Source organism: Meleagris gallopavo, chromosome 6, assembly GCF_905368555.1.
Source record: "Meleagris gallopavo chromosome 6, MGAL_WU_HG_1.1, whole genome shotgun sequence".
Lineage (NCBI taxonomy): Eukaryota > Metazoa > Chordata > Aves > Galliformes > Phasianidae > Meleagris > Meleagris gallopavo.
Window position 1 is genome coordinate 39597267 of NC_139409.1, and position 12192 is coordinate 39609458.

At 39.6% G+C, this 12192-nt stretch overlaps 1 protein-coding gene across 1 annotated transcript in view; it reads left to right on the plus strand.

Annotated features, from left to right (window-relative positions):
* The window catches only part of STT3B (STT3 oligosaccharyltransferase complex catalytic subunit B), a 50221-nt gene extending 38705 nt beyond the window's left edge, over window positions 1–11516 (plus strand). The window contains exons 9-16 of the mRNA XM_010712893.3: window positions 365–519; window positions 2276–2487; window positions 3238–3425; window positions 3911–4082; window positions 6417–6590; window positions 7648–7761; window positions 8819–9031; window positions 10989–11516. Of these exons, the coding sequence (XP_010711195.2) occupies window positions 365–519; window positions 2276–2487; window positions 3238–3425; window positions 3911–4082; window positions 6417–6590; window positions 7648–7761; window positions 8819–9031; window positions 10989–11069 (1309 nt within the window). The 3' untranslated portion in view covers window positions 11070–11516. The remainder of the gene's footprint in view (window positions 1–364; window positions 520–2275; window positions 2488–3237; window positions 3426–3910; window positions 4083–6416; window positions 6591–7647; window positions 7762–8818; window positions 9032–10988) is intronic.
* Window positions 11517–12192: the final 676 nt, after the last annotated feature.

Consider the following 12192-nt stretch of genomic DNA (forward strand, 5'->3'; position numbering starts at 1 on the left):
GATGAGTGTCCTGCTGGAATACAGCGATGGCTTCCATAGCTGTATGTTTTCATTCTGGTGAAATTGGCTTCCTATTTAGCCATTATAGAACAAAGCGCCTGTAATTCTCATTCTTTTAATTAGTATGGAAATGATCCTTCATACTGATGCTTGAAATAGCTCTGCACAAAAATACTTCCTAAATACAATAAGACATGGGGACATCTTTTGGTACTAAAGTTTCATCAGGTTTCTGCTAAATAAAGCACTTGGCATTTTAAATTGCAATGCTTCCTTTGAAATGAATTTCAGAATTCCTAATGCTTACAAGTTTTAATAATTTTATCTCTTCAAAATAATTTGAACTGAATTTTTTTTAAAAAAGGTATGCGAAAATTCACATCCCGATCATTGCCTCTGTGTCTGAGCATCAGCCTACAACATGGGTTTCCTTCTTTTTTGATCTGCATATTCTCGTGTGTACTTTCCCAGCAGGGCTGTGGTTCTGTATCAAAAACATCAATGATGAAAGAGTCTTTGGTAAGAGAAAATATTTTAAAATCGTTTCAAAACCTCTTGTCTTCAACTTGATTCTGTTTTGGTTTTGTTTGCTCAAAGCTGGTTTATGACATGTTTAAACCTTTTCTAGAATGTGATATGTTTGAGGGGGAAACTCAAAGTTGCCTGCATGCAGTAGTATTTACAGCTTAATAAAACTGCAGTTCCTGTGGAGATGGGTGGGTTGGTGATGGAGTGCCTCATTGCAAGGTGGGGTCAGAGTTTGTGCGGTTCTGTTGTGTGGCTCTGTGTGTGGATTGCACAGCCCTCGGGGTAGGGGTGCAGTTTCACACCCAGGTGAAGAGCTCAGAGCAGCAACCCTCCCTCACACAGGTTCAAGGCGCCTGATTTTTTCTCTGGGCACCTGCAGTCATCCCACCACAGAGGATGATGCAAAATGCCTTTTCTTAACAGATTTTCAGCTATTTTAGTGAACTGAATCACTTGCTGTGGAGCAAGTGCTAGATAAGGCACAAGCCTAAGCAGAGGCGTGGGGTTTCCCAGAGCCAGTGACAACAAATTGTTTGTATGAATCTTTACTTTGAGAGCAGACTGCTAGGACTATGAATGAGGCTTCTGAGGATGTAACTTGGAGTTGTAGCCCAAAAGGAGGAGTGAAATGCACTCACTCATTCTGTTATGGAGGCAGAAGGTTCCAGTCCATTACAGCAGCCTATTGGAACTACCCCATGAGCAACAGCAACATTTACTGTGTTCAATCCTGTGACTTCGGAGTATTTTGTGCTCTTTTGCTTACGTGAGTCCTTGCAAAAAGCAGTGCTGCAAGATTCCCTTTCGGCCTGCTAGTGCTGCATCATCTCAGTCAGCTTAAAGAGACCCATGAGTGAGAACAGAGAGCCATACCAGCACACTACAAAGTGCAAAATGTTTATACAATGCAATTTGATAAATCAGTGCCCCTTCATGATTTCTGTGGCTAATCACAAATCTTTCACAAAAGTGTATGCTTGTGTCAAGCTGTAGCAAACTAGCAGTAACCACTATTACATGAACAATAGATGTTCCTAACAGTGCATGCAGGTTGTGTTCTTGTTGTTTTTTCCTCCTATGAAAAGTGTTGTGAATATTCCTATCCTGAAAATCCTGTTGTTTTTTTTTGTTTTGTTTTGTTGCTGCTTTGTTTGGGGTTTTGGGGGAGGAAACGGTGAGGGGAAGCAAAGGAAGGGAGTGGAGATAATACTCTCCAGGAAAACTTGCTTAGGAATAAGGCTTGCAGTATCATCTTCTGTATCTGTATTGTAATGTAGACAAGCCCCCAGTTTGTTCAGGAATGTCTCTAATTTAAATTAAATGTTGATGTTTATATGAGAATCTAATACTTGCTCTTTGTTTTTTCAGATTTAATAACTTGTTTGGCCTTTCTAACCAAATGAAACTACCTACTACTCCAATAGTATTTTTGGTGTGTGATATTAAATTTCACTAATAATGGATCTTCTGACACATTATTAATGAATATGAAAATGGAGGCCTGTTATTGTTAATAGTTGTCAAGATGAGTTTCAGGAAGGACTTGAGGCTTAAAAGGGATACGCATTAATTAATTATCTCTGTAAATTAAAAAGCAGTACAAGATGCACGCTTCAGTCTTTATACACACAGATACTCAGCCCACTTCCAAAAATAGTTTTCTAGTGAGCCTGTATGCGTGCAGTCACACACAAGGGAGTGTTACTTTCTAAATGTCATCAGTAGGTTTCTTTTTTTTGTTCTCTAGTTGCTCTGTATGCAATCAGTGCCGTTTACTTTGCTGGTGTGATGGTTCGTCTGATGCTGACTCTGACTCCTGTGGTCTGTATGCTGTCTGCAATTGCTTTCTCTAATGTCTTTGAGCGTTACTTGGGTGATGATATGAAGAGGGAGAATCCACCAATAGAGGACAGCAGCGATGAGGATGACAAAAGGAACCCTGGCAACTTGTATGATAAGGTGAGGGGTGGGAGCAGAAGTTTAATAAAGATAAGCTTTGTTATTTTTTTGAACTTTCCCAAAGATCTGAAATTTAGAGTAACGAAGTACTGTTCTCCAATAGGCTGTAAGTGATGCTCAGTGTCAGTAGAGAAGTGGCGCCTTCTAACTGATCAGCAGCAAGTCTCTAACCAAAGGAAGTCTGCAGTACTGACCCAGCTTTCTAAATGGGTGATGGCAGGCAGTTACTCCCTCTCTTTTAATACAGCAGTTCTGTGTCACCCAGTGTCTAACTGCTTCCCTCTTGTATTCTCTCCTAGACAGAATGAAATTAAAGAATAATGTATTTTATGGGAAAGTATTTCTGTACTCATATTCCTGAAGAAGATAGTGCTACCTACTCATGTTTTTATTATTTAGCCTATGTTACACTAACCAGCGCATGAGGGTTTTTCTCCCTGTTCTTCACAGTAGACTCCAGTGTCCTTCTCTCTTCCACTCTGCCTTATAAAGGACATCATCGTGCTAAGCTAAGTCACATATAGTAGATTTTCTTCTTCTGAAAAGATTTTGGGGAATAATCCATTCTTTCAAGTTGCTGCGTTGTCAAAACGTTCTTGTGCATACCTAGTTAATTTACAATAGAACTTGGTTGATTTTTGCAGTGTCCCACAGCTTTTATGGAGTGCACATAGTGAAGAAAAAGGCATTTTGGTTTCATTGCTATGGATGATTGAATTTGCCGTAACAGCTATGTTTGTGTATGTTCAGGCAGGCAAAGTGAGAAAACATGTATCTGAACAGGAGAAAACAGAAGAAGGACTAGGTCCCAACATCAAAAACATTGTTACTATGCTGATGCTGATGCTGCTGATGATGTTTGCTGTCCACTGTACGTGGGTAACAAGCAATGCGTACTCCAGCCCTAGCGTTGTTCTTGCTTCTTATAACCATGATGGGTAAGTAGTGTTACAAGTTTGAAAATAATTATAGGGCAAAAGCATTTCCAGTTCTTTTGCATTTATAACTTGTTTTGTTTTTTATTATATTAAGGCAAAATTGTCACCTGAATAAGAAAATTCTTAATGTTCTACTTTTCAAAAATGCATAACATTTCAACAGATACTTAATACATAGAAATAATCCCGTCCAAAGTCAGTAGGCATGATAGTTTAAAAAAAAAAAAAGGTATTTGTGTCATACTTGTGAATGAATATATATTAAACTGGAAATGCATTTAATCACATCTTGAAAAGCAGTTTCAGCTTCTGGCTGTTCAGCTGTCCATGAGTTTAAGCCCATGAGTACAGGCTAGGGACTGAATGCCTCTCAGGGAGTGGAAAGCATAAAAAAGACTTTGTTTGTGAGCCCAGATTTATCATGATGCAGTCAATTTCTTGCCAATATCTGTACTGATGTGAATAAAATGAACTCTGTTTTCCAGCACTCGCAATATCCTGGATGACTTCAGGGAAGCCTACTACTGGCTGAGACAAAACACAGATGAGCATGCCAGAGTAATGTCATGGTGGGACTACGGTTATCAGATCGCAGGGATGGCCAATAGGACCACACTGGTTGACAACAACACGTGGAACAACAGCCACATAGCTCTGGTAAGCATGGCAATGTTCTGCGGAGTACCAGCACCAAAGTGTCTACTTTTGGACAGATATGAAAGTGTAGATGTTTACTGAAGGATGGTATGACACAAAGAAACAGAGGTGGAAGGAGCAGGTATCTTAGGCATTATTTCAACTCTGTTACGAAGGTTGGTTTGGAGCTAGACATGATCAATCTGCTTTTGGGTTCTCCATTTAGTTTTCTTGGAGTTTCCAGAACTTTGGCTCCACTTCATTTTGTCATATTTTCTTTGTGGGAGGATGGACAGCATGGAGTTGTGTAACCATTCCCCCTGAGATATGCACTACAAAAACTCACTGGTACCACTGCTTGCCCGGCACTGTCCAAACACAGATCATTTCAGTTCAGCAATGCGTTACACTGGATTTTGAATGGCACTATGAAAACCGACTGTATGAAATGCATTTTCGGACATCCTGGAAATCTGAGAAAGTAGCAATAGAAGTGTTGCAGACTTGAAGTGATGGTTTTCTCAAATCCGCAGTTTGATAAAACATCTGTACCTTTGATTTCTTCCAGTTTTGAAGTTTCAGAGTTGTGCATGCCATCTAAGGCAGGGTGTTTGTTAGCAGTGTCTGTGTCTACAGGGGCACTATCCTTTTTTCAGAAATAAAGGAATGCCCTACATTGTAGCCTTACTAGGTGCTGCATAGTCAGCCATCACTCAGTGCCTGCTTCTTCCCAGAAGACCTGTGTTCTGTGATGTGGGCTGAGTGCCAGGAAGAGCTTGAGGAAAGTGACAAAATAGTTTGTCTTCTGTCACTACCCAGCGCAGCAGTTGGACCAGATGTGCTGGCAAGCAGCATTCAAAATGAACAAATTAATTGAGTTATGCTTCAAGCATACAAAGTACTGTAAAAATGCGTGAGGTGAGGTGCTTTTGGCAGGGAGCTAGAATCAGCCAAAAGAAAGCTTGGGAAATGGAATCAATGTTGCTAATATTAGTCAGCAAGCTTTCCCATGTAATGAGGCTTTTCTCTTTTTTTCTTGTTGACCTACCAGAGTCAGTGTGTTACAGAGCTTCTAAACTGAATGTCTGTCTGTCTGTGTTCATCTGCTCTATAGATAGCTCTGTTTTGCTGTTGCCAGTATCTATAGTACAGATGCTGTGTCCAAACCTGCAGATTCCTTCAGGACAAGATATATAAGGTGAATAGACGGACCATAAAACAATCACCTACTTTGTACGCACAGTAACTGTGCACGTTCCAGCACTTATTATTAATGGTTTTTAATACACAGTTCTCCCCAGTATGACTGGAGAGTTGGTACTGTTAGCTTCCATTTGCGAACAAAGGGAGAAGGAAGCACTAAGTCTGTTTTGTGGCATATCTCTGAACTGGTGTTCTGAATGAGGCACTGCCCTGAAGTATTTGCCAGATGACTTTTTCCTGCACAGAAATGGAAATCTGCCAAATAATTTCACACAGATAATAGCCAAGAAACTGAGCTTCTTGGTCTTTTTGACAGATTGCAGCCTAAGCTTAGTATTTTCTAATTAAGTTCTTGACTTTACTGAATTTTACCCATTAGGATGCAGTATTATTTATATGGTAGTTGTGCTCTTCTACTACAGTGAGACATTATTATACTTTTATACAGGAGATTCTATGGCAAACAGGACTATTCAACAGATGCCAGTTAGTGACCTAAGTGGATTTTTTTAAGTGTGAAAAATGAACATTCCGGAAGATTTTTTAGATACAGCTTTAAAAAGGTTTTCAGGGCCAAAACATTGGCTTGCCAGTGCTACACTTTTAACTCAAAGATAACTCTAGTCTGGTATTTTCTCTCCATAAACTTTCCCTCAATTCAACACCAAGGAAGCCTTTCTGCTACTGAGCGCAGTGCAACATGGCTACTTTAGTAGAGAGGGACAGAAGGAAGGAAAGAAAAAAAAGGAGGGAGAGGGACAGCAAAAGAAGAACACCAACATCTCAAAAAATGTATTCATGTCGGGCTGTCTGTTTTGAAAATAATTTGCAATTAGGCATTTTCTGCCACACTAACTTTTTGGCAGTGCAGCTGTCACTGGAGAAATCTGTAGCTGCCACAAAAGGAAAGCAGTTGTTACCACGCTTCTTACAGCTCACTTCAGTAGGCAGCCCTTGTCCTGCAGAGCAGAAGGCATTTCCATTTAGGATGAGCTTCAGGCCTTCTAAATAGAGACAGTCTGTTTTATTTACCTAGAAGGAGACTGTGGGGTCTGGTGGGTGACCGTATTTTTGGACTTGCAGGTGCTTGATCTGAGAATGTGATCATTAGGCAGCTGTACAGATACTGAGGGAGTTTTTGCTATGATGCAGGTGGGAAAGGCCATGTCCTCGAATGAGTCGGCAGCATACGAGATCATGCGAAGTCTGGATGTGGATTATGTTTTGATTATTTTTGGTGGTGTGATCGGCTACTCTGGTGATGATATCAATAAGTTCTTGTGGATGGTGAGAATAGCAGAGGGGGAACATCCCAAAGATATTCGGGTAAGTGGAAATGCACGCAGGGAAACTGAAGGGTTCTTGGCTGAATGTGTTCTGTATTTTCATCTCCACTTTTTTCTTTTTTTTTTTAACCTTTATTTACTTTGTCGTTTTTCTGGTGTTCGTCACCAGTGGAGGGAAATCTCTATTTACTGCAATTATTTGAAAAATTTGTTATGGGTGGTTCTTCCAGAACAATAGCAGTGCAGAGGCCTGCAGTCTGTAGCACAGGTTCTTTCAGTATTTAGCTAGGAAAGGTCAGTAACCTCAAAAGCTTTTCGATTTCTTTTTTGCATTGTAATAAACGAACAAGGTATCTTTTATCATTCCTGGGTGTGTCTCTCTATGCACCACTGAATTACTAAAAAACAAGTCAGAGCATTCAGAATGTTTAAATAGTTGGTGATACAGATTTCTTCATAACTCTGTAATAGCAGGAGACAAGCTAGCATTAATATTTATGTAGAGTTGAAGTTACTTGAATGTCTCTGATTGCAGAAGTCTGTAGTAATATTTGCTTAAGTCAAACAAAAACTTTCAGACAGCACAGGCATAATGGAGAAGCTGCATGGAGAGTTTCATCTTGCACTCGAGGTGAAAACAGCAAAAAAAATTGCATGTACAAACTGTGCACATAGGAAGTCTACAATAACACGCAGATCTTGTAATTAACAGTATGGTGCTGTTCACATTTTAAGAGTAATTCTGGCAGACATCCTCCAACTAGTCTGTATGTTTTCAAGTCAGTTTTCCAGTGACTGCTTACAGTAAAGTGACAGAATTTGTAGCGAGACAAGAATAGGGATGTAGAAAGATTGTTCCGCAGCATTTTAAGTTACAGTGAGGTAGTTTGTAACTGATTCTACCTTCAGTGAGCACCATCATGACTGACTCAAATCAGCTTTTAAGCTGCAGAAATCAATTTAGATTCTTTACGAAAGCTCTGTTGGTGTGGTGGTGGTGGTGGTTTGTTCTGTTGGTTTTTGTGGAGAAAGGAATGAGAAATTACCTTACGTAGAGGTTTAGTTTATATTGACTCTATCTTCTTTTGCTTTTAAAGGAAAGCGATTACTTCACTCCTCAGGGAGAATTCCGGGTAGACAAGGCAGGTTCTCCAACACTGCTGAACTGCCTCATGTATAAGATGTCCTATTACAGATTTGGAGAGATGCAGGTTAGTGCTAACTCTTCTACTAAATCATAATTAAAATGTAAGAATACAAATGTTACTTTGATGCATTTTCCATCGTTTAGATTGAGTGCTGCTCCTAATAGTAGAATCATTAAGCAAGAAAGCAATCTTCACCAATTAATTATAACACCTCCAAACAACTTTCTGCACAGAGCCTTTGGGCAGAAGCAGTTGTACTGCTAACCTAGACTGACACTTAGCTTTGTGCTGTCCTTTACTTAGTCTCAGATGAGTGTCCTAATTCCATTATGCAGAGCACTTGATAAGCTTCAATTCTTATGTGGTGGGGAGCATTTGTTGTTTATAACAGCAAAACAGAACTATTAATAATGGTCTTTATTTAATATCTGTCAGAAACAATCTAGTTTCTACCCAAGTCACACTAGTATATTAAACAACACCATGCTATAACAGGGGGAGGGCATAATTCACATAAACACAAAACTCTTCGGATCATCAAACGTGTATGTAACTAAATGGGTCTGCTTTGCTTTTTTCTCCTCAACACCAGCCCTTGCGCCAGGGGCTCCTCATTCTGATCTCTTTGCACAAGAGCCCTTTATTCAGCTATAGCTTTGCAGCCAAGGGATTGTGTTCCTAACACAGGGGTCACATTTAACTGATAACCCTAATAATTTCAGACTTGTACGGAAGAAACATGGAAGTGCAGACTTTCCAGTATGAGAGTAGAAAAGTACATGTTAACAGCTGTGCCAAAAAAAAACCAACCTACTATGAGCTGTTGTACTTTAGTCTTTCACTGGAATAGTTTAATCTCTGAATGCAGAAGTGGTGATTCCATTGAAGATACAAAGTGCTGTTTCCTGCATCAACTGTAGGAATGAATGAGACTTCTCAATTTTTACAGTTGAGAATAAGGGAGTATTTTCTGTGTAGCAATAACCAGTGTAATAAAGGAAGTAGCATCCTTTGACCAGACCAGTGGAAATTGTTGCCATGTGGTATGAAGCACCACAATTTGTGGTGATGTGCTTTTGGGTTTTGTCTTGAAACTAATACACAACTCTAATCTTTGTAGCTGGATTTTCGGACACCCCCAGGATTTGATCGTACGCGAAACGCTGAGATTGGAAACAAGGACATTAAATTTAAACATCTGGAGGAAGCCTTTACCTCAGAGCACTGGCTGGTTAGAATATACAAGGTGAAACAACTAGACAACAGGGAGACACTGGATCATAAACTTAGAGTAACCAACATTGTACCGAAACAGAAGTATTTGTCAAAGAAGGTGGGTTCCCAGTGAAGTAACTTGGAGGGTCAAGAGAGGGCAATTTATTTTTAAGTCAATCACATAGCGGGTGAATTATGTATTTCTACTAGCCAGAATGTTATGGATACTGTTTATGTTAGTGTCCAATATCAGACCTGCCTGCTGGTAATAATTGTTAATTTACTGTCTGCTTAACTTACAAGCATGTGAAGACACAAGGCTAGATTTTTTTTAGGCAGAACGCTAACTGGAAATAGAGCGTGTCATTGGCTGTTACAACTCTTAAGTCTTCATGTAACTGGAAGTATAATCTCTAAAGTAAATCAATTCATGTTTCAGTAACTATGGCTCACTAAGTAAATTATGTGGAAGTTGCTTTCTGACTTTGTTTGAAAGTAGTGATGCCTAGAAGTTTAAAAATGGCACTTTTGTATAAAATAAATTAAATATGAAACTTTTGTTGATGGAATTTAAGTGTCTGGCTGCTTACTGTTCGATGTCATCTTAGTGTTAGTTTGGCGTGCTACTTCAGCCTGCTAAGAAGGATTTGTTATCAGGGAGCTCGGGAGAATCGTAGCAGCAGCCCTGTCCTTCATGGCTTCTGACCCCTGTATATACTAACATACGTTGCAAAAGGAATTCCAGAATCCTGTCAGAAAGAAATGTGTGTGAATTAGTGCAGGCAGTAAACATACATACGTCATGTAAGTACAAATAAGGAATGTTAGAGGGGACTGGTAAAAATGGTAAAAGTTGCATATTTTAAGTGAAATAAGGCATTTGAGAGTTGCCAAGGAAGCTAGTCTTACTTTAAAAAGACAAACGAAGTTTTATTGAACCTAACATACAGTGTAACTTTTGCTCGTAGGTGAGAAAGCAAGACTGTAAGTAGTAACTGTAGATGCACTGACCTCACTAGAGCTGTGCATGTGCCGGTTCTGTCTAAAGGCAGTTTTGATCCAGCACCAGTGTTGTACTACCAACTACTGAAGGATTGCCCATTAAGGAATGAGTGAACCAGGAAAGAGCTTGGGGCCAGTGTCTGAACTCAGATTGCTTAAGCATGCGCTGAGATTCGGTAGTAGCTGAGGGTTTCAAATGCTTGCTTCCTTACTGGAAGCCCAGTCCTTCTCTTGTCACTCTTCCACGATAAGGGTGACATTGCTCAAACTCACCAAAGTAGCAAGTCTGAGTATTGTGTTGATATCTCGCTTTAAAACACTGTTATTTTCAGCAAAAAGTTAAAAAGTCTTCTTTAATGGACATAATGGAGTCTGCTGCTATGCATGGCACATTGCAGCAAGTGTGGGAGCTGCTCACTGTGCAGCTCTGCTTGCCAGGGGCTAACTATTTATTTATGCATTTGAATTTAATATGAACCAAGACTAACATTAATACTTCTCCCCATCACCACCTTTATTAAATAAAAAGAAGAAAGAGGAACCTAAAACACGTTGATAAAGACCCGTGAGCAGAAAGCACTAACTAGCCTCCAGGCAGCAGAGGACTAAAAATTAAAATATGAGTGTGCAGTTTCTCTTATTTTTGAAAAACATTTTTTGTGCAAATATTATTATCTACCTTGCTAACTTTAAAGAGAACCAAATAGGGCAAAAGATGTAAGGTGGTATTTCCAAATAAAACTAATGCTCTCTGTCACTTCTGCTCTTTGGCCTATTTAGTAGAGCTTTATCACGTTGGTTAATTATTAATTCTGCCTCAGCTCAAGCTTTGAAAATAACTCTACAGATTGTGTATATGCAGCTTGGAAAAGTACAGCGCATACAAAAGCGAATGCTGGGCGTGAATTAACAATTCCAGTTTTAAAAATAATAAACAGGTATTACTTAGTTGAGGATTTACCCATTAAGCTCTTTAAAAATAAATCTAATGCTCAGATTGAAATGCACGGCATTAAAATCGCGGTCAAGATTAAATCATTAACTAATGCATTGTATTCTGTTTTTCTTTTTAGACCTCCAAAAGGAAGCGTGGCTACATTAAGAATAAACTAATTTTAAAGAAAGGCAAGAGACCCAACAGGAAGACAGTTTAAATACACTGTTCCGAATGCTAATACGAAGCAGTTGTCCTTGAGATAACCGGTCTTTGCCTTTAGCTCAAATCATGTTTCACAGCAACATGAGGGTACAGAACCATCATTGGTCCAGATTATTGTACAAAATTTTCAGGCAATGTCTGATTAAAAATATTGGCTTATTGAGAACAGCTGTTTTAGATTTGTAATGTGAAGCAAGACAGAGCTGCTATCCAAGTCTAGCAGCATTTTTTTTATTGGTACATATTATCCTTCAAATCGGTTGAGAATTTGGACTGACTGCACCAAAGAACCCTGTAATTTGGTCCTTGGCACATGCATACTTGTCAATCTTTTTTGGAAAACGTTCAGCTGAAGAGCAGCAGCATGTAAACTGGAACGCTTAAATCTAAAATGACTTGTTTTCGACAATTACGAGGAAATAAAGCTGTCTTTGAAATTAAACTTTCACAATAAGTTCCTCCCATAATTACTACTCCATGGTTTCTTCAACCGTCCTTTCCTCTCGCTGCAGGCTGCTTTTGATCTGGGGTGCAAGAAGCAAAGCTGCAGTTCCCAGCAGAGCTGGGACAGGACAGATAACCGGGGGACGGCTCCGACCGGATGAGCTGCTTTTGGTTAGCAGCGATTGCAGTGCTGCTGCCTTATGCTATTGCTTCAGAAGGTAGACGAGGCAAACCTTGCACATTACAGATACAAGGGCTAAATTTGCATCCTCTGGAAAAATCTGAATCGACAGTAATGAATGCTATAGAAACGTACAGCTGAGCACCATACTGTGCCCGGTGCTTCAGAACTGAAACTAAACTATTTTAGGTAAATGTTTACATTAGTAAAACAAGCAGAGCCTGTTGTAGGCAAGAAAAAGGTTGACAGGTATACAACCCCTTTTCTGTGGCTGGCAGTGGTAGAGGGTTTGCAAACCTCTTCCCCCTCACCGCCTTCACCTGCAAGGGCAGAAGTTCTTCTGGAAGTCTGTTTCTCTGCATCTTTATTTAGTGCTCACATCAACTGAAGAAATCCCCGCTATAGCGCTATTTGTTTCCTCTGTCTTTTATACCGATTTCTTGTTTGTTTTTTGTTGTTTTTCTTTTTGAAGAAAAAGGTGGTGAAAACTGTC